General features: G+C 43.7%; 1 protein-coding gene across 1 annotated transcript in view; it reads right to left on the bottom strand.

Annotated features, from left to right (window-relative positions):
- The window catches only part of DOCK5 (dedicator of cytokinesis 5), a 124,409-nt gene that overhangs the window by 44,308 nt on the left and 52,176 nt on the right, over positions 1–27,925 (bottom strand). The window contains exons 19-32 of the mRNA XM_030879050.3: positions 24,922–25,033; positions 22,639–22,709; positions 21,932–22,038; positions 19,755–19,891; positions 17,716–17,811; positions 14,623–14,721; positions 10,486–10,580; positions 8,872–8,950; positions 7,573–7,673; positions 5,156–5,214; positions 4,695–4,849; positions 3,845–3,930; positions 1,431–1,590; positions 611–651 (exon numbers count right to left, since the gene is read on the bottom strand). Coding sequence (XP_030734910.2) covers positions 611–651; positions 1,431–1,590; positions 3,845–3,930; positions 4,695–4,849; positions 5,156–5,214; positions 7,573–7,673; positions 8,872–8,950; positions 10,486–10,580; positions 14,623–14,721; positions 17,716–17,811; positions 19,755–19,891; positions 21,932–22,038; positions 22,639–22,709; positions 24,922–25,033 — 1,398 coding nt within the window. The remainder of the gene's footprint in view (positions 1–610; positions 652–1,430; positions 1,591–3,844; positions 3,931–4,694; positions 4,850–5,155; positions 5,215–7,572; positions 7,674–8,871; positions 8,951–10,485; positions 10,581–14,622; positions 14,722–17,715; positions 17,812–19,754; positions 19,892–21,931; positions 22,039–22,638; positions 22,710–24,921; positions 25,034–27,925) is intronic.

Below are 27,925 nucleotides of genomic sequence, written 5' to 3'. Positions count from 1 at the left end.
GGAGAAAGGAGGCATTCTGCTGCCAGGGAGTAGATGGGACATTTGGCTCATGCCACAGCCAGGCGGCAGGAATAGTTACTTCCTGTTCCTTAAGTCTTTGTGCTGCTTCCTGCCTGTGTGTCTTTCCTACTCTACCTGTGCTACTCTGTACTCTTCGTTTAAGGCAGTGATGTTTAAAAAAATTTTTTAACGTCACAGACCCCTTTGGGAAGCTCAAGAGAGCTAAGGAATGTCTCCCCAGAAAAATGCACATCGCTTACATCCAAGTTGGTTTCACGTTCAGGGCTTCCTGCACGTCGGGCTAACAGTCCTTGACAGAGGGTGAATTTCACGTCTTTCCTGTGCTGTTTTCCCTGGTCACCTGGCCACAGCCCTCTATCCTTTCCTGGAATCCCGACACGATCCTCCCTCTACACTTCCTCGTATTGTACTTACTTGTGTATCTGTCTAAAGCGTTTACCCTTTTAGGAAGAAGGGAGCATATCACATACTTTCTGGTGTCTCTCGAAGCCGCAAGCATGGTGTTGGGGCTTATTGTTGTCAGTTATTGGAGAAATAAATCATAAAGCCCTGACATAAACAGCAAAAGCAGAAACTTCTTTCAGCTTACCTTATGTAGATGTCCTCTCTCTTCTTTTCTTTGTAAAAATTCTACAAAAAAAGTCACAAAATACCAACACAAAGCCATTATCGATGAGCTTGCCACAACAATGGACAAACCACTACTTGCACTTTTCAAGTGTCACTTTTCCAAAGACTTTCTTCTTTCCCTTTAACGAATACCCCCAACAAAATAAGGAAGTGACAATTTATAAAGCAGAAAAGTTGAATTCTTTTAGGACCCTGCTTCTGGGACATGTGAGGGAACCTTCTAGGTGAATAGACAGGTGGGTCATACCCAAGTCACCTGATATTCTGTTTTCTCAGGGAATCAGAGGTGGTAGGTTCTTGATTTATATGAAGAGGAGTGTATGGCGGCCTAAACCTCTGAAGTCTGTGTTGCCAGTTACAACTGTCTAAGGAAAGGCAAGACCACAGGGTTCCACCACCTAGAGGATTTCATGGACTAATTCTCTACTCATGGTAGATTGTTTTTAACGCATTTTCGTCTGTGTCGAATAATCCCAACAGTAAAGCAACCACATAAAAGCAAGACAGAGAAACAGGCTGAGGATGGCCTTCGGTAAGAGAATTGAGTCAAGAGCTTATGTTGCATTTTCTATCCCTGTTTCCACATTTACCCCTGAGGCAGCTGGCATCTGTGAGTTCAAAGTTGAGTTGGCCATTCCAATTGGACTTAGCAGGACACAGACTCTGGAAAGGTGGTCCCAGGGGACCTTTGTCTCTGCCGGATCTACTTAGAGCTGCGCTATGGGGTGCAGGGGCGGCCAGGCACTGCCCTCTCGCCATCCGAGGGGCGTGGCACGTACCAGCACGTTAACGGTACAGCTCATGCGGTTTTCCTTGCTCTCGTCATGCATGATAATGGTTCTGTAGTCCAAGAGATTCTCTAAGAGGCTGCTGACCAGGAGCGCGAATACTTCTCCGGAGCTGGAGAGGTATTTATGTTTCCGGCAATGTTCTAGAAGCCTGTGGGGCAGAGATAGAGACAAATGACCATGTCCCACACGGCGACTCCAGCACCGCCTACGAGCGCTGTCCATGGTCCTGGCAGCAGGTGGCGGCAGACTAGGACACATACACCTTCCTTGTAACTCCAGTCTATGCTAGCCTGGCTCCTGCACTTACAAGGCTCCTCGCTGTTACTCAAGTACTACGTTTTCTTTAGGTCTGTATCTCAAGCCCTATCATCACTGAGGATCCCAGCCCACTATGCCCTTCTTTGAATTTCTATTTGTATTTGTCTTCTGTCAATACCACAGAAATGAGAACCTTTGCCCAAAAGGTTTGTGTGTGCTATCTGATCTCTCTACTTATTTGAAAGGACCATCTTTTCTCTGTCTTTATTCTCCCTAAGGCCTAGCACTTCAGGGCATCCTGAGGGAACTCTGGAGAATCTTGGACTGATGCCCAGCCTAGAGGAACCTAGGAACCTACTACACTGCTAGACATGTGGCTCTTTGGATAAAAGTGGGAGACGCAAGAGAGAGGAGATATGGGGATATATGTATATGTATAGCTGATTCACTTCGTTATAAAGCAGAAACTAACACACCATTGTAAAGCAGTTATAGTCCAATAAAGATGTTTTAAAAAATGTTATTTTCAGGAAAAAATGCACAGTTGTAGATAGGTAGATGGAGGTTAAACTTTTGGTCTAAATCCTCTCCCTCTGGACCGAAATAGAGCAAAGCTTCTATAGGAGCTTCTCAGATTAGACAATTAGAAGAAAACTTTGGGAACAGGAGAAAAAATGGGTTCAAAGCATTAGTCCAGACTCTAGAATTATTCTTGAGCACTAGAAACTTGCACAGTCATATTTTTCTGCATTCGTGATCCAAGAAGAATGAAGGAAAAATTAGATCTGTATGTGAAAAGTCAACTGTAGGCTTTTTTTTAAAGTGTAGTTTTATTATCACTTGTAAATGTGTGTGTTTGTATGTGTGTGTAACACCTGCACTTAATTCCCATATGAGATCAGAACTGCAGAAGTGATAAATTGAAAGGTCTGAATCTCAAACAGGGAGACCAAATGGATATAGGATGAAAAGATCAACAAACGATCTTATCATCCATTACAAACAAAATAAGACGGATTTCTAGTTCCTTAAAATATAGACGAGTCATCAGTTCCATTTCTGAGTACCCCGTGTGCTGGTTCCTTAAAAAAATCTTTGAAAAATGAAAAACAGAGTTGGGAGTGTCCCCGTCCTCAGCTCAGTCTAGTGCTCACCACGTCCATAAAGCAGGTAAATCCCAGAAAGACTCAGGCATGTACCCAATCAACAGGTGACAGAGGTGGCCAATATCATAAAAGTTCAGAGAACATAAGAAATGAACAGTCTAGGGTAGTTACAACCCAGGATGCTGGGAAGATCTGCAGATAATAACAGTAATGAACACCAGAGCAGCCAACATTTGTCCAGCATGAGCTCTGTGACAGACACTGTGTTAACGCATCATCTCATTTAATCCTCACTAAAATACAGATCTTATCATTATAGATGACCAGAAAAAAAAAAGAGGCGTGGTATAGGTTAGAGCATCTGTCCAAAGTCAAAATCCTAGTATGTGGAGAAAGCGGGATTTGAAGCACAATCTCTCTCTCCAACATCTAAGTGTTTTCAACCACTCTTGTTATACTGTCATTCCATACATGCAAAGGAGAGTAAGAGGGACAGAGGGTGACAGGCAAAGGGAAGAGTGGGATAATGTGAGCACAGGGAGGGAATGAATGTGTTGGCTTGGGGTGTGCGGAGGGCAGTGAAAAGGGCTGGAGCTGTACCTGGTGTTCTCAGACATCCTTCACAGGGCATAAGGTATTCTTAAATGTAAAGTGGACCTTGAAATGTTTTTCCCTTCTCCTTTAAATTATTGCTTCGAAGCCATACTTAGAGGTGCTAGCACTTTTGTTAAAATTCAGCATTTCAAACACTGGGCAAAATGCCACTACTCTGTCCATCTCCCTCTCTCCTCAATCTGCTCTGTTCTCGAGGGCTGGGCTGGCCAGAAAGACATGAACATTTGACTCACAGCAGACAAACAAATGTCAGCAGTGGATCGTGTAAACTCCACGAACCCCCCCACCCCCCGAGAACCATTCATGGTGGTGACCCCAGGGATGCTGAGACTACTCAACTGGTCTGTAAGGGCAGCAGAAGCCTGTTTTTCTCCATCACTAAATGATGCCATCAACGTGAGATTTTGTTTCTGAAATACTCACAGTTTTTCCAGAAGGACCTTGTATTGTTCATCTCCTCTTCCCCCTTCCACCTCTTGGTCCAGCTTTGTGATCAACTCATTCTCAAACTGAAAGCAGAGGCAGAATTTCCAGGAGAATGCCACATTCTCAGAAGAGGACACGAAAGACATCCAGCCAACTTTTCTAGATTTGACCCAACCCCTTTACTGAATTGTAAACTAATTCCAACGTACATAGAGGAAGACCCCACTTCACATCATCCATTAATATCGAAACTTTCTAAAGCAGCCTTGTGCTACTCTGTCCTTTGCTTTATATTTACGGGAAAAAATTACCCCAAACATTATCATCTAATCCAACTATGCATACAAAAATAGCTCAATGATTCTAATTTTCCATTTTATTTTTGGTTCCTGTTGAAGTCTTGACAGTGGGATTGCTTTTGCAGAGCTTCATAGCTGCAAAATCTTCCATTCAATACTAATATACTGTATAGATAAGGAAATTGAAGCATAGGAAAAATATATCAGGCAGACTAAGGTCTCAAAGCTAAAGACCCCTGCACCATTCCCTCAATCCACTGCAATATTTGCAAGAGATAGGACTAAACTGCATGAAGTCAAATTTTAATTATCCAGAGATAAGAGTGCTTCTTTAGGAAACACACGCAGCAGAAAAGGCTGCTCCTAGAGCCTTGGTTGGAATATCTGATCCTATGACTAACTGCTTTACAAAATAAAATGCACAAGAAGAAGTTTTTAGATCACCTTTGATTTGTTTTATTCAGGCTACCGCTTCTCTATATAGAAAGAAAATAAATGAGAGTTGACTCTACGTGCATTAGTAAGATAACAGGTCCACCACTCCTTACCATATGGAAATTGCCATTTCCACTGAAATTGAACTCACACTGCATCATATCAAAGAAAATGGGGATGGTGGCTTTCCGGAGCTCTACTTCGGGGGTCAGTGTGACCTCCAGAATTGGACCAACCATGGATGGGATGAATTTGATTTTGTGGGGACCTGAAATGAAAGTAAGTGAGGACATGAAAAAAAATAATTTCACTGGAAGTAAAGTGCTACAATCTTCCTCCACAGGGCCCATAAGAAAAGAAAAAGTTTATGTGGGTAAATCAATTCAGAAGTGAGTGACTCAATATTGTTTTCTGATAACATGTGATGTCGTAAGAGACCGACAAGTCAACTTGCACTTCCAGACACACAGAGAAATCAATCTCAGGATTCTTGGAATTAAAATGGAAAAGAATTCATCGTGGGATGCGTGTCGCCCAGGAGTGGTGTGTGGGCCTGTTTGGGTTATACACTCACCCAGGTTATACCACATGTCCCGGATCCTAAAGCCGATTTCCTTTCTCATGTCCCCGTATCTAGGAAGGAGATCATAAACCAGGAAAAAGATGTGCAGTGGAAACGAGAACACATAATACAATGATGAGGGAAGTATAAGAGCCTGTGCTCCTCTAGGTCACAATTAAGCTAGGTCTCGAGGCAAAATCACATTAAGAGATGTGGTCGAGGGACTTCCCTGGTGGTCCAGGGGTTAAGGCTTGTGCTTCCACTGCAGGGGGTGAGGGTTCGATCCTTGGTCAGGGAACTAAGATCCCACAAGGAGATGTGGTCGATACCTAAAAAAGCCTCCAAGAACTGAGCCACATAGAGGTGGGGGGACTTTCACAGCAGGAGGAAGACCAAAGTAAGTGTCAAAAACTCACTGACAAAATGAGATTAACAAACTTTATTGAAGAGGGAAGAGTGAGAAACACTCTGGTTGCTCTTAAGCAAAACAATAAAATAAAACACAACAAACACTGAAGAAAAGGAAGATGAATGAGGGATGACTTACACAGTAATGTGGCTGGCCTTTATATACTTATATTTGAGTAACCCTTATCCACACCAGGACGCTCTTCAAAGCACTCACATTGGGAATCTCTAGACATACATTCTCAGTGGGGGTGACAGTATCCCTGAAGGGGTGAAAATTGGTCCGTGGGGGCAAAAAAAAGCTTCCTGCTTTTATGTATAAAGTACAGATATACATTTAGTACATAAACTGATATATGGTGTATCTGTGGTATTAATATTTCATGGGGGGTGTGATTAGAAAAACATTTTCTAAAAAGGTTCCTTACAGGAGTTGACAATGGAGGCAAAAAGAGTAGAGAAGCATTGATCTAGACAGTGGTTCTTGGGCGGAGGTGAAGCAGAGTCACCTGAAAATCTCTTAAAGAATACATATGCCTAGGGTTGCCCCACACCATATACCATATCAGAGGCTGGAGGCTTAGAAAATAGAAATAGGGTGGGTCAAAAGTAGATGCTGTAAATGTTCCCAAGGAGTTAGAATATGGACTTAGGACCTACCCTGCCAGCACGGTTCTATGTTTTCTACTTATGATACTACTGCACCAAACATCCTTTTTTCAAATTCTTGCTTTGGAAGTGTCTTCAGAAGCCAGTATAAAAATCATATTGAAAAATTTTTCTTACTATTCCTATTTAACAAAGGTACCTAAGCTAATTTTATTATTATTATATAAGCATATGTGGTCCATGTCCAGCACATAATAGATAATAAATGATAACTATTCTTATTGCTTATTAATATTACTGTTGATGCTTTTACTAAAAATCAGAGAAGTCTTGAAAAGAAATTCATTCACATTCCTATAAGCTTAATATCAATGTTTTTATTTCCTAAGGTTTATCTTTGCCCATAGGCATATATATTTTTACATGGATTGTACTTACAGTCATACTTTCCTTTGACCAAAACCAGAGTCATTAATCCTAACTAGCCACTTTATTTATCAGACTTGCGTGTCAACTCATTTCACTTATGGTCATTTAACCAAAATCAAATACATCCTTGAATGAAGTTATGTCATCTACAGTATTCTAAAGAATAAGATTAAGGTGTCCATCTTAAAAATCAAATATCTCTTGATACCCACCCCACAAGGAAACCTACAAAACAGGTTTTACTTTTATCTTTGAAAGTGCAATCACTAAATCTCTATCACTGAGCCATCAATCTTAGTATTTTAGGGAGGAGCTAGAGGGATGCTAAATAATTTGCCTAGAGTCCCAGACATGCCAGCAGGGGAACAGAACTAAAATTCACAGCTTTTAAATGATAAATTTCTCAAGTTCTATTTAATTACACAGCCTTTGAGTTCCCAGGCACTCAATGAACTTCGAAACAGACTTGAGCTGAAAGCAATGAAAGTCTTCCCTAAATCTCTCATCACTCTTGCACAAAGGTCCATTTTGAATTCTGAGCCAGGAATCTGGAGGGTGTTTTTAGGTGATGTGTTACTCTTGGCTCCTCTGCTGAAGTGACTGAAACTGGGAGGTAGACCAATGGTGCCAAAGGAGTCTGCTCTGTGAAGCATGAGACAGAGAGGCACTATGCCTGCCATTTGGACAAGCTGCCAGCAGATGGCAGCTGTTCCTGGTGATGGGAGGACTGGCTGGCTTCAGTGTCTCTTTATGTAGAGATTCTATCATAGAATGTGATGGTTGATTTGAAAATGAATGGGCCCCTGAGAAGAGATGTGAATCTGGGGAAATCTGAGGTCTATTAAATGATTATTTTAAGACCTATCTCACTAACAACACAGGTAGCCACTGAACAGTAATTTCTGGGATACCAAAACTCCTGCTCCAAATAGAAATGGAAGAATCACCTTCCCAATCATAAGCAAGTTTAAGAGGACACTTACTTTTTTACAATTTTGTTGCGCTTGGCTTGTGAGAAGGTTTCAAGCTGAAGGGACTCATGGGTGAGAAAAGCGACTGCCAAATGGAAGTAATTGTTCCAGAGCTGTTCAAAATTAATGATGTGGGTGAAAAGAAACAGAAAATCACATTAATATGGGTCATAATAAGACAGTGCCACATGGTACAAATGCACTCGCCAGAAATTAACGGGAAAAAAATCCAAAATAAAATCCACAGGACTTCCTTTTCTCTCCTGTGTTTCAATTATTCAATGCTTTATTAATATCAAGCTTTTAAAAATAACCCAAACTATTATATTTGTCTTTACTCCTGGGATAAAGGAAAATTGTTGCCAAGAAGTGTACCTATTTATAGTAAGTAGTTGGGCAATACTTATCAAAAGCCCTGACAATGTGCCAAATTCCTGACTAGTAAATACTTTAGGACTTTATCCTGGTAACATATTTATGGGTATTTAAAAAAATATTTAAAACAAGGAAGGCCCTCACACTGCTATTGAACATAATAACAGAAAATGGAAACAATCTAGATGCTCATAAGAAGAATTCGGTTAAGTAAACCATGGTCCAGCCATACAATGCACTGTATTTCAGCCATTAAAAATACTGTGAGAATATTTATTATCATCGAAAAGATCACAGAAAAAGTAAATAAAGTAGATTAACAGGTTACCAAAGAACTGTACAGCTTGATTCCATTTTGGCATAGGTACTTATGTGTGTGTGTGTGTGTGTATAAATACACACACGTATATAACCATTTTGATATATATACACACACACATATAAAAACATATGTATATACACACATAAACATGTATATGTATATGCAATATGTATATATAATCTCCTCTGCTTATGACTCTCTACTTCCAAAGTTCCATAGATACAAACGCAGGCCATATCACAGCAAAAGCACATCACCAACAAAATGTACCCTGTAACGGAAGCAGGACCTTGTCTGCCTTCACCAGGGCCTAGAATAGTGCCCTGTACATATAACTCTCTAATATTTGTTGGATGAATGCATGAATAAAGATGGAGCAAGTGATCACCAGTTTTGCTATCACTTTGGACTTTCAAACAGGTGCTTATACAAACTGCTCTTTGGACACTAAACCGTTTGTAGGTAGAGGAATACCTGCGTGCCTACCTGCAAGCAGGTGTGTTTGTGTGTATTTGTGTTATGATAAAAAATCTGAGGCGATGTTTTCCAAAAGGAAACGGTTCTCTTGCTTTGGCTGAGAATTCAAGGAACTCCTAGGTGAGTCGCATGCTTACCTGAAGTTCAAAGCTTGCCTGATCCATGAAGAACCTCGTGAGAACCTCAGCAAACTGATTTATGGCACGGAGGAAAACCCTAGGGGAGGAAAAACACACTGGATAAAGAAGGCAACTTCATGCTCTTTGAAACATTTTCCATCTATGTTAAAAGCCAAAGCAAATCAAACCTGGACTTGGCAATCTAAGACCTTTAGATCTATCAAGGTCCTTAGAGACCAACTACAGCACATTCTACAGAGAAGGTCACTGAAGATCAGTTTCTTGAACTGACTACTAGCACAGTTCACGGCTGCATCACAATTTAGCCAGTTCAGGGTACAGCTCAGAGGACAAGCCAGGGCTCCTGAGCCTCAGACCAAGGCTCCTTTTGCTCCATCGTGATGCTTACGTTTTAAAGTCTAGGACTTCAGATGCAATTGTTTCTCTAATCTGTACATAGTTGGGAAGGGTTTTTCTAATCAGGTATCAGGACCACCGAGAGTTAACAAAAATGCTTATCATAATGATTTACTTTATTTAGCTCTTTAAAAATCCTGAATCTCGGGGCTTCCCTGGTGGCACAGTGGTTTAGAGTCCGCCTGCCGATGCAGGGGACACGGGTTCGTGCCCCGGTCCGGGAAGATCCCACATGCCGCGGAGCGGCTGGGCCTGTGAGCCATGGCCGCTGAGCCTGCACGTCCGGAGCCTGTGCTCCGCAACGGGAGAGGCCGCAACAGTGAGAGGCCCGCATACCGCAAAAAAAAAAAAAAAAAAAATCCTGAATCTCTTTTAGTATCTGTATTCAGTCCATTTCACTTTCATTCAACAAGTCTTTGTTGAGGATCAGCAACTGCAAAGCACTGGCTTAGGTTCTGCCTTGAAAGAATGGTTCCTGGTCTTAAGAAATCTACAACTTGGTGGAGATCATTTGCAACCTGTAAATCGAACCATGACCCAACAAAGAATATGGAAAATTCTAGGAGGGGGTGTCAAAGAGGTATGGGGAAATCAAAAGAAGAGAAGATGACATCCAGATCAGAACGGCTTCCTTTGGAGATGGCATTTGAGAAGGACCTGAAGGAATGGGAGGCATGTTGATGGCCAGAGACAATGGGGCAGACACTGCAGGTGGAAGCAGCAGCGTGAGCGGAGGCACAGAACAGGGTCAGGGTCAGGGTCAGGGTCAGGGTCAGGGTCAGGGTCAGGGTCAGGGTTAGGAGGGAAGAGGCCAGTTTGATTGGAGGGCAAGTTGTATATAGAGGCAAACAGTGGAAGACAAGGCTAGAAAAGCAGGGTGGGCCGGGATGCAGAGGCCTTGAATGTCAGGATGATGAAGTCCATATGGAGACACTGAAAGATACCTTGCAGAGCTGATGCCGACAATCAACATGAAAGCAATGAGGAGGTTATAGCAGAAAGAAGAGAGTAGAGAGCCCAAGTCGGAGTGACCACAGTAGCCTGCCTGGAATCAAGAACAGAAGCATGTAAACCAGGACCACGAAAGCAGGAGGAACCTTACTTTACAGATGGTGGACTTGAAGCAAAGAGATTTAACATGCTTCACAAGGGTCAAAACCTAGTTTCCAGACCCAAGTTTTCAAATGCCTCCAGCCCTGCGATGGTCGGTCTCACCTGTTCTGTGTCATATTCATGACCATCCAGTCTTTGGCGTAGACGTTCTTTCCAATTAGATCCTTAAACATGATAAAAGTTTCCATAAGGAAGTCCTGCAGAAAACAAAGGAGGAATGGTTGGGGGAAAACTGGGTTATACTTCATAAGCCTTTCCTCCAGCACACTGATGTAAAGGAAGGAATACGATGGCCCAGGTCCCATAACAGTCTATCTTTTGAGTAAGGTTTATAGGGATAACAGAGTATTTTTTTTGACTTTCTTTTATATTGGAGTATAGTTGATGTACAATGTTGTGTTAGTTTCAGGTGTACAGCAAAGTGATTCAGTTATACATATACATGCATCTATTCTCTTTCAAATTCTTTTCCCATTTAGGTTATTACGGAATATTGAGCAGAGTTCCCCGTGCTGTACAGCAGTTTCTTGTTGGTCATCTATTTTAAACATAGCAGTGTGTATTCAACAGAGCATTCTTACAGGTATCCTATGATTTGATGTTTACATCATGTAATCTGATAAGGAAGAGAAGGATTAAAAAATGGTCTGTATTTTATAAATGATAAAACTGAGACTGTTGAAAAATGAAACGACTGGCTTAAGGCCATAGAAACCAAGAAGCTGGAGAGCTAGGAAGAGACCTTGGGATTCTGGATCCCAAGTTCAGAGCCATAATATCTTCAGTCCTTGGCCGCCAATGTTGTCTGAATGGATCTACTGTACTTCAAATGAATTCACCAACAACTGTGAGAAAACTGATACTTGTGTTTTTTTTTTAACTTTTTGGTGTCTTTTAAAAATTGAGTTACAATTAACATACTAACATATTATATTAGTTAATTAATATTAACATAATATTATGTTAGTTTCAGATGTACAACATAGTGATTCGATGGTTTTATACATTAGGAAATGATCACCACAATAAACCCAGTTACCATCTGTCCTCATACAAAGTTGTTACAACATTGCTGACTGGATTCCCTATGTGTACATTACATCCTGGGACTTATTTACTTTACAGCTGGAAGTTAGGATCTCTTAATCCCCTTCACCTCGTTCATCCATCTCTCTACCCTCCTTCCCTCTAGCGACCACCAGTTTGTTCTCTGAGTCTGAGAAAACTGATACTTCTAATAACTCTGAGTCCAATTCTCCCTTATTATTATTAGAACAGAACAAAAATGCTATAAATAAGAAGCAGAGTCACGATTCTTCCTCTTCCAGGAACGTTACCATGCGTAGCCTGGGGGGAGGGTCCTAAATGGTCCTTAAAAAGAGATTATAGCAGTGGACCATCATGTCTGTAAAACCTAATAACAAAGGCCCAGTACTGAAAAAAAACAGCTATTCTACTCGAAAGAGGGCTAAGAGGAAAAAGGAACTCAGAACAATCGGGCTAAAAAATCAAAGCTAAAAAGTTTGGGAAGCTTTTTAATTTATTAGTTAGTTAAATTTAGACATTTTCCGCTCAGATTCCTGAAATGAAAATCCAGTCCAATTTCTCTGGCACTAAACCGTGCAGTTCTAGCTCATGAATGACATCATACACAGAAAGAAAACGGGGCTTGGGAGGCAGGGGGCCTGGGTTCTGTTTCTAACAATATTCCTCTGAGACCCCGGTCCTGTTGGCTAACCAGTACACTTCGGACGCCAAACAGCATAGGAATGGGAGCAATTCCAGCTCTCAAGTCTGTGTTACTTCCTTCTGGTTCAATGGAGAGTCAAACTTCTTTACCCTCCACTCTGAAATCATAGACATAGTTCACAAGTTTTCCAGTTTTTCATCATGAATTTTAAGTGCATCCATTACTTATTAACTATCCTATTAACTCCTCAAGTCAACAGGAGTTGATGGTTTGTGAAACAAGGATGTAGATGCCGGTTATCTATTCTGATGCCAACTCCATATTCAACTCTAGTGCTCTCAGTGAACTGTAAACATTGATGACATAATATAAAGGCAGTTCACAGATAGCCCCAGGCCTCACTTTATCTACCACTTCCCAAAGTCTTTCAAGTGATTTCTTCAGAAGCAGCAGGAGCGAGAGAAAGAACAGTCCACTGGAGGTCAAAGGGCTTAGCCATACCCTGCAGTTCTGCCACTGATGAGTACTATTCCCTTGGGGACAATAATCCTCTTTTAATTAGATGATGCAGGGCTTCCCTGGTGGCGCAGTGGTTGAGAGTCCGCCTGCCGATGCAGGGGACGCGGGTTCATGCCCCGGTCCGGGAAGATCCCACATGCCGTGGAGCGGCTAGGCCCGTGAGCCATGGCCACTGAGCCTGCGCGTCCGGAGCCTGTGCTCCGCAACGGGAGAGGCCACAGCAGTGAGAGGCCCGCGTACCGCAAAAAGAAAAAAAAAAAAAAAAAAGATGATGCAGGGGAAGAGCTCACCACAGTGCTGGAGAAAAGGAGTTAAATCTGGTTTGTTTGTTTTTTTTCTTCTTTTTGCTTAAAGGAGCCAAATTGTCAAGAGTTCGAATTTAGTATAACTTTCTTTATTCTTCCTGCTTTCAGAAGGGAATCTGAAAAAAAAGTCACTAAACTATTTTTATATTAATTTTATCTTACATAATAATAATACTATTATATATGTAATGATAATGTAATATCATTACCATTATTATAAGTAGTTGGTTCTCATAGCTAGTAACACACTCCAGGCACAAAGTGAGGCATTTTCCACATGTCCACTCATCAATACTCACATTAACTACCTCCTGCCCCCAGGTAGGTACCATCCAACCGAGGAGGAATTGAGGTCTAGCGAGGTTAGACAGCTTGCCCAAAATTTCATAGGGGGAAGCAGAATAGTCAGAATTCAAACCCAGATCCAGGTGTTCTAAAGCCTGTGTTCTTAAACCCACTACGGAGGAGAAACACTGCTACCCTCGGCTTCCACCTCTCCCCACCTCTCCCCTCTTCCTAATTCTCTCGCCCAGATCTCTGCAAGCACAGCTACGGATCGCTACAGATTCCTGTACCACGCTGCCAGCCAGAGCATGGCCTATGTGGAGGTCCACATAGGACTCCAGACTAAGCCCCATTAAGTCCTTTATTGTGGTCCAGGACAGTGCTCTGAGGGTTCATCACTGGATCGATTACAACTAATAGTAATAAACAGTACAATTCCTTGTGTGTTTTTCCTTCATGTAGACCTCACAGAAAGGAGAGTGACTGGCAAAGAAAGAGCTGGATATCTTTGGGTGTACTGGCTACATGCTATCAGTATAATAAAGGCAGAAAGTGGAAAATCTGGAGCATAAAGAAAATTGGAATATGCACGAATGATGCGAAGTTACCCGGAGCAAAGATGAGTGCAATGAGACCCTGCCTGTTAATCTCCCTGTCCAGCCCACTACTTCACAAGATAAGACAATATCTTCAGGGATTTTTTTTTTTTTTTTTTTTTGGCCATGCAGCTCGTTGTATCTTAGGTCCCCGACAAGGGATTAAACCCAGGCTACGGCAGTGAAAGCACCAAGTCCTAACCACTGGACGGCCAGGGAATTCTCACCTTCAGGGATGTTTAACAGCCACTAACAATTCCCTGAAGGGAAGGATCCTGGGGAAGCAGCCAGAGATCTAACTTAGCCTCCTGGGCCACCTTCGGCTGTATGCTTAATGGTAACTATGAGAACAATTTTCTTGTTTAAAACAGAAGAGAATGGAATATTTTCAACTGACGATAACTTACAACTGTTACCTGGGGGCAGGTATTACCTCTTTTTGTTTCCCTCTCCAGGGAATACTGAAAAGGATGACATCAACCACATCTTAAAAGACCATGAACATCTTTGCCTCCTAAAATCCTTGCCAGGGCATGGGTGACTACTGTCCCTGAAAATGAGACACTGTCCTCTTCTGAGAGCAAAAGAGGTCACCCAAATGTTTCTAAATATGGGCTCTCTCTAAATCCAAGAGACGTAGGTGGCTGCGTGAGGACCTCCTGGTATATGTACTGGACTCTTCTTCAAATCCTGTGGGCAGAGAAAAACTCTCCCTCTTGTAACCCCTGTGGAAAGCGACACAGCCTTCAGAGGTGTGTGCGAAGGGAACCCCAGACTCAGGACGCTCAGTTCTGCCAAAATATGAGAAGTCTTAAGTTACCAGGATCCAATGAAGACAACTTACAATAATGTCTTGTCTGGTCTTGAAAGTGCTGATGTAGTGGCTGTAGTGGCTCTCGTCCATCTGCCGCAGGATGGCAATCATGCAAGCAATGAAACTCCCCTGGAAGGAGACCGAAAACACAAATCCCAGCTCCTTAGACCGTCAACCGACAAAGCCAAGATCTGGGTGGAAGTACTTTGGTTTTTCCCACCCAATTAACTATGCAGGGACCCCAGCACGCTGGAAACATACTGCATTCTAAAGGTCCAAAGGCATGGGCTTTGCAGTTTCTGCTAAAAAGAAGGTCCTTCCAGGTTTGAGTGAAGCAGTGTGGAGGGCCTCACTCATCCTATGAATAGCCATGACCTCTGAAATCCTGTAGGTCAGGGGATATTGATTGTAAGATCTCAGCTAGATGACTAGTTAAGCTGTAACAACTTGCAGACTCTGAGTTGCTTGTTGAGACCCAGGTGTAACAGAGATGTCCAGGGAGAAACATCCAAAGTATTTACATCATTTAAATAAATTTGAGCTTGGAGGAATGCAAAGAGGAAAAAGAGAGGTCGAAGAGAGGTCGTAAAACTGAATGGAAGAGCAGAAGAGAGGCTAGGAGAGCTCCCTGCTGGACCACTTCAATGTCATTCCACCAGCTCTAGAACCCTTTGGCCAGGGATTCCTAGCATGTTATGCTGTGTAACTGTGGACCTGGTTTGAAGAAAGGGATCGGATAATTAGATGATTACCATCATCTCCATTTTTGAGGCTAGGAATTACATATTCAACTTGCTTTCCCCTAGTCCAACCATATTTGAGCCACAGACTTAATTTTCCAGCCAGAGGGCAAGTATCTATGGTAGTCTCTTCTTGTATTCATATAGTTACGAAAACAACACAAATTTAAGTGAACTTGGCACAGAGGAGATAAAAATACAGCTGTTCCTGGGATGGAGAGAATAACTTCCTAAACACAAAAACAGTGAAATACTATCCATGTACACCTCTCTCTGAATGAATGTCTGTCTTAGGTCTCTTCTGTTTAGAAAAGTTTATTTTTCTAATTATAAAGTGATGCAAATTTATTGTATTAAGGCTTTGATATATATTGCCAAATCAGCATATAGTTTGCATTACCATCAGCACCTAACGCTATTTGTTTCTCCAGGCCTTTGCCAAGCATTTGTCCAAATTCTACCCTTTCAGGAAAGCCTGTTTTTTATTCTGGCTGCACCACACGGCTGGTGGGATTCTAGCTCCCTGACCAGGGATCGAACCTGGGTCCCTGGCAGTGAAAGTGTGGAGTCCTAACCCACTGGACTTCCAGGGAAGACCCAGGAAAGCCATTCTTAATCAGCTTACATAAATTGTAACTCTTCTACCCTAACTCCCCTTATCCCACTCGTTTTTTTCTCCATAGCACTTATAGCCTTCTAGTACTCTGCCATTTATTTTTTTGTAATTGTTCTTGCTAGAATGTAAGCTTCTCTGAGGTAGTGATTTTTGTCTGTTTTGTTTCCTGATATATCCCCAGCATCTAGAACAGCGCCTGGCTTACAGGAGTTTCTTAATACATATTTGTTGAATAAATGGTTTTTATTTACCACAGCAATTTGGGATAGTTCTTTTTCTATGTCCTCTGATTAAAAATCTAATCAGAGATTTTAGCATCGCAAAAATGCACCTTTAGTAAAAGATGCTTCATTTTCATGATGATACAACTCAGCCTTTCAACAGTTACCTCTGGTCTCGATCACACGTTTTATCTGACGTTTCATAGACATAACAGGCGGAGAATAAGAGGCCAGGGCAACACTGACATTTCTAACAGCATGCTAATCCCAAGTTCTTTAAATGGTTTTTCCTTGAACCACAAGGGCTGGATGGTACCACAGGGCACCGATTTTTAAGCACACTGAATATCACGGGGAATATGATACGAAGGGGAAAACTGACGTCATCAGAATTCCTCTCACGGTGACTAGAGTGCATAGTTGGGAACATAACTCGGTGAGCTGCTGGGGGTGGGCACGGCTGACAGCATGCAAGGCGCCGCCTCCAGGCTGGTTGCCCAGGGCCAAAGCCCACCTCAATCACCTGGTGGTTGTGTAACCTTGCTCGGGTTTTTGCACGTTTCCTCATTTGCACAATGGAGCTTGGCGTGACCTTTCAATGAAGTGCTTAAGATAGTTTCTAGCACACACAGAAAAATAAGCTAACAGTGACTACTACCATTATCATCACGCTGGCTGGACACACTGATACTATTACTGTTATCATTCTAACAAAGGCAGACCCACACAGAGCATGCATACATTGAGCATTACAACTAAACTGCTTGAGACAATAGAGGAAGTGCTAAATGCAGGCAGCCAAAGCCCTAATTTTCTGCTCACCAAGGCTCACATTTTCCTGAAATAAAATATTAAGCAAATATTGAAAGAGCATTAGGTCGAATGGGTCCCAAGTTCTTAGTCCACCTAGGGTGCCTGCCTATCTCAGTGGGTCTCTGCTTTAATATATTATAAGAGGCTTTGGTTTCACCTTCCCTATGAGCAAGGCTCCTTATGATTTGTACTGGCGAGATCCTTTAAAATTTTCCCCCATTTGCCTCCCCTACCTCCCTGGTAGATCATTTTCCCTCAAGAGAAAATCAGCATCAGATTTACTCACAGCTATAACGAAGAGTCACTCAGCCAGGGGGGCTGTAAAGTTCTAGACCCCATTCATTTCCCGAGGGAGCTATGCCACCCAGCCCGCAGCGCAGACTGGAAACTGGGATGGGAGAGGCCTACGTGAATTTGGTCTCAAGACACTGCTCCCCAAAGCCCCACAATGGGCAGGTGGGATGGGACACTAAGAAGCTGCAGTGGGGCTTCCCTGGTGGCGCAGTGGTTGAGAGTCCGCCTGCCGATGCAGGGGACGCGGGTTCACGCTCCAGTCCGGGAAGATCCCACATGCCACGGAGCGGCTGGGCCCCATGAGCCATGGCCGCTGAGCCTGCGCGTCCAGAGCCTGTGCTCCGCAACGGGAGGGGCCCCAACAGTGAGAGGCCCGCGTACCGCAAAAAAAAAAAAAAAGAAGCTGCGGTGGCTGTGTGGTCCCCTGGGCGACACTCACGATGTGGGGAGACTGTCGGCTCATCCCAATCACGGTCCGGTTGATCCTTCGCAGCAGCCGTTCCATTATCAGCTGTACGTGCAGCGCCGTGGGACCCTGAGGGGGAAACAAAGGGATGGACACCACTTCTTCTGACTCAGCTTCACTTTTCTTAAAGAAACCCTGGACTGCTGAGAGTTCTCTTTAACTCTCATTCTGCCTCTTCAGTACAAAGCAATCTCTTGTCCAAAAGGGGGAAACATTGTCACAGAACGATACATAATGTTATTAAGGAATCTGCTGAACATAATTGGTTCTGACATTTAAAAGATGAACGTGGAGATGCAGGGGATGCAGGGGAAGAAAGCTTCTCTAATGACCCAGGTCATCTGGGCTCGCTGAGAGCTCCCTGTAGCCAGCAACTCAACAGTTTCTGGAGACTCCCGCTAGCACGAGGTACTCGGTCCTGAGGCTGCGTAGATCAGGCTACCCAGGACGATTTGGCGCATAAGTGGGAAGAAAAAGGCGAAAACATGAAGTTCTTGCTACCTCCTCTCTAGGATGTAAAAACACAAGAAATTCAAGTCGAGGAGATTGTTATGGACTGATCACTCACATTCAAAATTCCCGTGTTGAAGCTCTAACCCCTAATGTGATGGTATTTGGAGATGGGGCTTTTGGAGATAGATAATCAGGTCGTGAAGACAGGGCCTGGGACTGACAGGTTAGTATCCTTATAAGAAGAGACACCTGAGAGCTTGCCCTACCAAGGAAAGGCCGTGTGAGGACACAACGAGAAGGTGGCCATCTGCAGGACAGGAAGAGGGCCTCACCAGGACCCAACCATGCAGGCACCGTGACCTTGAACTTGCAAGCCCCAAGAACTATGAGAAATAAATTTCTGTTGTTTAATCCACCCAGGCTGCAGTATTTTGTTTCGGCAGCTCGAGCAGACTAAGACGGGGATTTACAATTCTGACTCTGTCATGTGTGACAGTGAGCAATTATTTAACTTTGTGGCGCTTCAATGTTCATAGCTGCGAGAAAAGAAAGAAAAGATCCCGTACAGGAATTAGCGGGGCTGATGCACCCAACAGTGCCTCATGAATGTTCAGTCTTTCTTTCTCCTTCTTTCCTTTCTTGTGGTTTGATGCTATACTCCTTCAGCTCCAACTTATCAATATTCAAGTTGCCTTTTCAAAGCCTTTACCCATTATTGCTTCTTGACAGATATTCGAATCTCCTGCTTAACGCTTCCAACAACTAGATCACTGCTAATTATGTAATTTTATTAAAACACCAAGTATCGTTAGCGTCCCCTCTCTCCCACCCTCCCTTCTTTCCTTCCTTGCTTTTTATTATTTCTCTGCTTGCTTCCTATTTCTTTAAATGAAAGTGATTCATAACACCCGCCTCTCTGTAGGAACCTGGGTGCCGTGTAGCCATCATGGGGGGTAGCGACTATGGTTTGTCTTCGACTGAAAACATTCTGCAAAGTTCTCCAGCCTCTTGAGTGGAGGCTATTGACAGGTCTATCTCTAGAACATGGAAAATCCAGGCAGTGTGGCCCCAGGTTTTTTGAGGGGGAGGAGATGAGGTGAGATTAAAAAAAAAAACAACACATCATTTCTACTAGGCTCCAGAAGGAAGGATCAGTTTCAGAGAGAACATAAAATGAGAACTTCTCAGAAGCTCCGGTAGATCTACAATAGTGGTGTCAGGTATCAGAGGTATAACAGGGTAGAGCTTTCTACCTAACAAGTCTAAACAGGGCTCTGGATCTGAAAAGTCCTCAGCAGGATCTCAGTGATAGGCAAACTGGGCCAATCAGGAAGATCAACCAGTAGCAGCCCCAGCAGTAGGTGGATCTCCCTGGACCTAGATTTGCATGACAGAGTCTAGCCGGGAGAAGCCTCTCTAAACACCTCTAAAATGGGTGCAGCCTGCCCCAGCGCCCAGGTTCTCAACTGCCTGGGACTAGGAGAGCCATGCAGTGGTTCCTATCCCAGGCCATGGGACCAGTGTACGCTCTGCTCTGCATCAGTGACTCTTTGACTCACCACATCCTTCCTGTCCAGAACTTCCAGGAGGTAGCTCAGAAGCTGCGAGCTGGCCTCATGGTCAGGCTTGCTGGAGTTGTCGTCTAATTGGCCGCTGAGCTGGTCTATCAGCAGAGGCAACAACACGTCTCTGCACTCTGAGGGGGAAAATGCAGACCACTCACCAGCTGTAGGAGTGCCCCCCCGAACTGCCTGGCTCCTTCCTGCAACTCCCTCTCTGCCTGTCCCCCCAGCTCCCAGCTCTGCACTCAGCCCTGCAGGGACTCCTCCAGGCCACCGAGGAGCATGTGGTTTTAGGCACGGAACTTTAGCCCAGTACCTTGACCTTAAAAACAAAGAAAATCCCACCTATTGTGGGTCCACGTAGCCAAATGTTTAAAGTATTTAACAATTTCTTTAACTTTTTTTTTTTCTAAAAAAAGGCCAACTTGGGAATTCCCTGGCGGTCCAGTGGTTAGGACTCCGTGCTTCCACTGCAGGGGGCATGGGTTTGATCCCTGGTCAGGGAAGTAAGATCCCGTAAGCTGCACAGCACAGCCAAAAAAAAAAAGCCAACTTGATACTTGCAAGCTAAGTCATATGAAACTAGTAAACTAAGCAAGGTATACGCTTTTAATTTTTTTGAAACATTCCACCTAATGGACAAAATGTACTCAAAAATTCCTATGAATACTGAGCTCCACCAGCACGTCTCAGTGTTTCACAGACATTCTGTTCATGCTTTTGCAGGCACGTGGACTTCATAAAGTAAGGTATTATCTTCTTACTACGTCTTCCTTCTGAGATCTTTCACAATGATAAAATATCATTCTGATGAGTCCAGACATTCTGGGCACTAACAGAAACGACTGTGAATGGTGATAATACTTCCTCTGTTGGAATCCTCCAGGGCATCCTTGCTCTTCTGCTCAAACAATGCACCTTTGTTGTCTCATTTACGGTTTATGCATCCTTAGAGGCAGAGGGAATCACAGCGTAGCAAGACGTTGACTAGTATTAAGTTTTCCACTTGAGAGCACTCACTAGCTTTCTGCACTCCCCCGACTGGGTCCTTGGAACAGCTGAAATGTCTAAGCACAAACTCTGAGGCTCAGAAGAGGTCAGAGCCAAAAGACGTGCTGGTATGATCTAGTTCAAGTCCCTCCTTCCATAGAAACAGAAGCTGAGACTTAGAGAAGGTCCCTCATTCGTCCAAAGTTACATAACGAGCCAGGGGCAAGGCTAGAAGGGTTCTCCCACCAACAACTCACTCAACTTTTCCTATTTCTGAGGTGTCCTGCCAGTCCTCAGACCCTCCAGCCGATACACACAGCATGAGTCACCCTCTGGGACTCCCTGACCTGGTGGTGGTTTCAAAAGAAGCTCCCACAGCTGCCCCACCCTAGCGAGTCTTGGGTTTACTGGGAAAGAACCAGGTATTGGACCTCTTTCCTATGTCAACTTTGGGACAGGAACACAGTGATTTCCACCTGGTGGCTATGTGCCTGACTCTAGTTACAAAATGAAGAGTCTTTTATCAGTGGAAGAGTGTTCTCCTCTCCGCTCCCAGCGGTATGACGCTAGTCTGGCTCTCCTACAGCTCCCCCAAAAACCTCTCTGATTTACAGTGATTGCCAGTTTCCATGGTGTAAGTCCTTCTGCCATGGTCACTCTTCAGCCACTAAGATGACATGACTGGGCACGGAGTCGAGAAGAGGTGTGCATAACCAGCTCCGCCGAGCCAGTATAAGTGGCATGCGGTCCATCACTGCCCTACAGCATCATGGCATCACTGCCCCATAACATCACTCCCCCATGGCATCACTGCCTGCCCCAGCCCCTGGTTACTGGCGTTATACTCTAAGTCAAAGGAGATGCATTTGTTTAAAAGGACCGTCTTTACTGCTTGCCTGTTACTTTATGGGGTTCCTATTTTGAGGACAAAGTTTGCTAATTAATGAAACACGAGTTCAAATTCAAGATGAAAGAACACATGATTTTGCTCTTTCAGGAACTATGGGAACGCTGAACTGACTTCACCTTCTCCTTAAAACTGCTTTCCCAGGAGGTCCTCAAGTACCAGCAAACGATTGGCAAGGACATTATTGACATAAAAAAAAAAAAAAAAAAGGCAGTGTTGGCTGAAGAAGACACAAGACCGGGATTTCTGTAAGCAGCAGTTTTTGGTGGAGACTCACCCGACTGCCGGAAAAGATTGCTCTCTACTATCTTGGTCATGCAGTTCAGTTTCTGGCGCACTAACTGGTTGTCAGGGATGCTCTGAATGAACTTGCAGAAGAGTACGCTGCAAGAGAAACCCCAGTAGTCACTGTTTTCATTCTGCCGAGTTCAAGGGAGCATCACGCTCTTCCCCTCTACTGGGAAATTATTTACGTGTGGACAGGTTTACCTGGAATTCTCTCCACAATGACCTGAGAGTCTGTCTCTAGGAAGCAAAGGAGAGGCTCTATTCCGTGCCCACTCCAGGGCTCAGCCTGGGAGCTAAGTCAGCCTAAACTGGCAAATTAGTCAGGTCCGTCACTGCTTTGCAGACCTACCTTCACCCTCAACTTCTGCAAAAGTCTTTTCGGGCTACCTCCACCCCAGTGTCCATCACCATCTGACTCGGCATTTCGGGGGTACTTAGATATAGGGCTGGAAGCGTATTATTATGTACTTTTTTCTGTAGTTAATTTTATGTCTGTGTGTCTCGTTTCCCTGGAGAAAGTGCAAACCTAGCCGAGGGACTGGCTTTGTGTCTTCTCTTATGGTTTCCACAGAAATGAGCACAAAAAGGTGTCCGGTCAATACGTGTTAGAAGAATCACAGCATGTGTAGCCGCCTGAGCTCAAGCCAGCAGGGGAGCTGCTTCTCTGTTAAGAAACAAATGTTTTTGGCTATTTACCTGAGCTCAACTGGATCGAACACAAGTTTGACGTCATTAATGATGCTAGGAAGGTACTTCAAGGCTGCCCCCTGCAAGAAAAACACCGAAGGCATATTCAGTTGCCAAGCAGGACAAATACAGAATTTCCTGCTTGATCCCAGGAAGAAACGACTGATGCTGGGATCCTGGACAGGGAACTGGACACAGACACTCTCGCAATGAAGAAGAAAGCTGATGTTGCTCTACACGATCTCCCAGGATCTTTTTCCTGAAAAGTCCAGAGGCACAGCTTTCTGCCCTCACCACCCAAGAGCCACTGTCCATTTAGAATTCAGTTTTCTGCCCAAGGAAGTAGTTAAAAATCTGGACATCTCCCTCACAAAGTTGCCATAGAGAGCAAAAAAGAAAGCTCGAACTTGAGTCTTTAGGGATTACATATTTTACCTCAAAAAACGGATAATGATGAAGATGATGGGGACGACGGGCTTCTGGGAAGAAGGGGAGCCCTAAGAGTAAAGCCTGTTGCTTGAATCATCATCAGGATCAACTGGCTGAACTCACAGGGTCCAGAAATGCCATTCAAGGGACATCTAAAAGGGCAGCTTGTCATCTTTGGTGAGACGACCATTTAGGTCTTCTGCCCATTTTTTGATTGGGGTGTTCTGATATTGAGTTGTATGCGCTGTCTATTTTGGAAAGTAACCCCTTGTTGGTCGCACTGTTTGCAAATATTTTCTCCTAGTCTGTCAGTTACCTTTTCGTTTTCTTTATGGTTTCCTTTGCTGTGAAAAAGCTTTTAAGTTTGATTAGGTCCCATTTGTTTATTTTTGCTTTTATTTCTTTTGCCTTGGGAGACTGATCTACGAAAATATTGCTACGATTTATGTCAGAGAATGTTTGGCCTATGTTCTCTTCTAGGAGTTTTACGGTGTCATAGATTATATTTAGGTCTTTAAAACAGGCACATGAAAAGATGCTCAACATCGCTAATTATTAGAGAAAAGCAAATCAAAACTACAATGAGGTATGACCTCACACCGGTCAGAATGGCCGTGATCGAAGAGTTTACAAATAATAAATGCTGGAGGGGACGTGGAGAACAGCGAACCCTCTTACACTGTTGGTGGGAATGTAAATTGGTGGAGCCAATTTTTATGGAAAACAGTATGGAGGTCCCTTAAAAAAACTAAAAATAGAGTTACCATATGATCCAGCAATCCTAATCCTGGGCATATATCCAGAAAAGATGGAAACTCTCATTTAGAAGATACAGACACCCCAATGTTCATTGCAGCACTATTTACAATAGCCAGGACATGGAAGCGACCTAAATGTCCATTGACGGGTGAATGGATAGAGAAGATGTGGTACATATACACAATAGAACACTCCAGAGCAGAAAAAAAGAATGAAATAATGCCATTTGCAGCAACGTGGATAGACCCAGAGATTATCATACTAAGCAAAGTCAGGAAGAGAAAGACAAATATCATATGATATCACTTATATGTGGAATCTAAAAAATAATACAAATAAATATATTTATAAAACAGAAACAGACTCACAGACATAGAAAACAACCTTATGGTTACCAAAGGGGAAGAGAAGGGAGGGATAAATTAGGAGTATGAGATTAACAGATATACACCACGGTATATAAAATAGATAAACAACAAGGATTTACTGTATAGCACAGGGAACTATATTCGACATCTTGTAATAACTTATAATGAAAAGAATTTAATATATATATATATATACACACACACACATATATATATTTGAATCACTGCTGTACACCAGAAACTAACACAGTATTGTAAATCAAATCTACTTCAATAAAAATAAAATAAATAAATAGCTAGCTTGTCTTTGGCAAACCAACATTTGAAAATACAAGTGTACATAAAAGTTAAAATAAAGGGATTTCCCTTTACTTTCTATAAGTCATTCTAAAATTAACAAGTTTTCCACGAACTAACTAGGATTAATTTTCTTTTATCTCCCACCATGGCCAGTTCTATGTTGCCCCAGAACATCCTCACCGACAGCATTAAGAGTTACTCAAGGGGGCTTCCCTGGTGGCGCAGTGGTTGGGAGTCCGCCTGCCGATGCAGGGGACACGGATTCGTGCCCCGGTCCGGGAAGATCCCACATGCCGCGGAGCGGCTGGGCCCGTGAGCCATGGCCGCTGAGCCTGCGCGTCCGGAGCCTGTGCTCCGCAACGGGAGAGGCCACAACAGTGAGAGGCCCGCGTACCGCAAAAAAAAAAAAAAAAAAAAAAAAGTTACTCAAGCTGACCTTGATCTTGACAGCTTCCTCCAGAGGCCTGTCCATCAGCACATTGAAAGCAAGAAATAACTGGCGGATTGAATTACTAAATTCATCTCCATCTTCACTTTGGCCATAAAATCTTCAGAGAAAACAAGAGAAGGCGGGAAAAGAAACAAGAAGAGAGAAGGAGGTCAGATTCTCCATCTTTAAAAGAAGTTTTCCAACAGATTTGTTGCCTACACAATGCTGGAAGCCCATGCCTCACTGGTCACCTCTTTACACCGTGCACAGAGGAGTCACACGTGCTCTTAGGTGGTTCAGGAAGGGACCCAGTAGCTGGGAAGTTATCCCCACCTGGACAAAAGGAAGGTAGTGATTTGTACGTAAAGTCCTACAACAGAGCTCTCCCACTGTCCCCCTGAAGCTGTCTGAAGGCCAGTCTTGGTGATGTCCTCCAGCCTAGTGGCGTGCGGGCATTTCCGGCACAGAGCGGGGAATGGCTGGAAGCAGCTTTGCCTCAAGTAGCAGATAAGCCCTGCATGCAAACCTACCATCCTCAGCTCATTAGCAGAATGTCCAGCAAGCAGGGGACTCCCCGTCCAGCTACCTTCCCTGACAGCCCAGTCCTGCCACCTCCACGCCTCCCCTCCTGCCTCTCTCTCCTCTTCTGATCTTTGTGTCTAATCGCTCTGCCATTTGAATCATTCTGTCTCACCGCAACAAGCCCTGATCATTTGCGTTCAAGTTCCAGACAAGGGGTAGAGAAGCTGCTCAAACTAGAAACGTTCTGAGCCCAACCCAGGCTGCAAGTCCAGTTAGCATCCTTCTATCCACTGAACTGGCCACGCTGGTGCCGACCTGCCTCTAGGACAGCGTCATCCCAGGACACGGGCTGCCTTGGTCTTTGCTTATTCCTGCTTGTTTGATTAAAGTACGCTATCAACTGAAAAGTTGGTTCTTTCTCATAAGTAGAAATCAGAAGGTCTTTGGCCCATTTCTCAGAAACACAAAAGTCCCCAAATTGTAGTCAAAGTGCATTTACACTGGGTGGCAATCTTACCACCAACTGTCAAGAGTAGGGATGGTTTGAACTTAGAATTTTATACACACACTCAAATACATACGTACACGCATATACATATTTACATTAGTCTCCTCCGTGCACCTGTATCTTATATGGTACTCATGGAATATGAACTTCTCAGAAAATTATCCAATCAGAGGGTTTCTGCTAATCTTCCATTCATCCATTTTGCAGAACTTTAGAAAAGAACTTTATTTGCAATTGAGTCCACAAAGTATATCAAAATTAACATACCCAGAACAGAACTCACTTGATTTTCCTGTTCACCTTTAAATAGCCCACGTCTTGGCAAACAGCACCCCAAACCTAGAAGTTATTTACAGTTCTTCCCCTTCTCCCATTCTCCCACCAAATCTAACAGCAAGTCCTATTCTCTCTTCCCGCTAAATCAGTCCACTCTCTGCGTCTCCTCAGAGACAGAGCCACTGTATCTCACATTTGAACTATAACCGCCTATTCAGTGGTCACCCAGGTTTCACTCTTAACCCTTGATAATCCACTTTCCACCCAAGAGATGAGATGATTATGTAAAATGTAAGCCAGATTCCACTACTTCTCTAACTGAAACCCTTCAGTGGCTTCCCGAGACCCCTGGAATGAAATCCGAACTCCTTGCTGTGACCTAGAAGGCCCCCATTACGCACCCGCCTGCCAGGCTCCATCCTCCCATTCCCAGTCTCCACGGTCCAGCAACACTGGCTTCTCTTGATTCTTTAGCTGTTCATGTTCACCACAATTCTCTTCCCTGAGATCTTCAGAGGCTATCTCCCCATCTTTCAGTCTCAACTCAAACCCCAGCTCCTGGAGAGGCCTCTCCCACCAGCTCAGCTCAGGGAGCCTTCCCTGGTCACTGTCACATCAACATCTTTCCTCCTAGCTCTTATCCATCTGATATGATCTTGTGGGTTTCTTTCTTTATTATATGCCTCCCTGGCCTCGATGTAACCCACAAGCACCATCAGAGCAGGAACTTTGTCTCATCTGCTGCTAGATCCCAAGATCTAGTAGCAGATCCCCAGATCTAGGGCTAGGAGGGAAGGCATTGATATGACGGTGACCAGGGAAGGCTGTTTGAGCTGAGCCGGTGGGAGAGGCCTCTTGGGAACTGGCATCTGGGCAGGAACAGCTAAAGAATCAAGAGAAGCCAATGTTGCTGGAGGGCCTAGAGCAACAGCTGGCACCCTATCGCTGTGACTTTAAAAAAGGGACTAATACGACTGAGCTTCTCAATGTCCTATTGTGTCTATCAAATCCAAGCAATCAGAGAATGCAGACTACCAGACCCTCTATCCCAGATCAAGCTCTTCTTTAGAATGGGAAAACATCAGGGGAAAAAATAACCGTAAACAGGCCACTAGGGACTAAGTTCAACACAGCCGCTCTCTTAGTTCATCTCATGGGTTAATTAACTTGGCTTTTCCATTGGTATCATGCAATCTGACGGTGAAAATGATGGCCCAGATGCAACGCAACATTATGAAGGGTAAAAGAGCTAGTGGATCATAAGTGGAAAATAATTTTAAAATTTCCTCAATTAAGGTTTTTTTCTTTTTATGTTTTTTGGTTGTTTGTTTTGGCCGTGCCCCGTGGCATGCGGGATCTTAGTTCCCCAACCAGGGATCGAACCCATGCCCCCTGCACTGGAAGCGCAGAGTCTTAACCACTGGACTGCCAGAGAAGTCTCTCTTTTTATGTTTTTATGAGGATCTTTATTGCTGGACATCAGGGTTTGCTATACAAACTTTTAGGTAAGGGAATATTCCCTCAGTAGGACACCCTAACTGAATATGTGGAAATTCAACATAATTACAAAACACAAAGATCCAACTATAAAAGACCACCTGGAAAAAAGCGGGGACTACAGAGGCTGTGCATATGCTCTGAGTTGGGCGAACACTGACTGCTTCTACTAGGGAAGGAGGAGCTGTCATTCGTCCAACTCAACTT

Source organism: Globicephala melas, chromosome 6 (genome assembly GCF_963455315.2).
Source record: "Globicephala melas chromosome 6, mGloMel1.2, whole genome shotgun sequence".
NCBI classification, from domain to species: Eukaryota; Metazoa; Chordata; class Mammalia; order Artiodactyla; family Delphinidae; genus Globicephala; species Globicephala melas.
The sequence above is the reverse complement of the archived record's forward strand: the minus strand, read 5'-3'. Positions and strand labels throughout refer to the sequence as shown.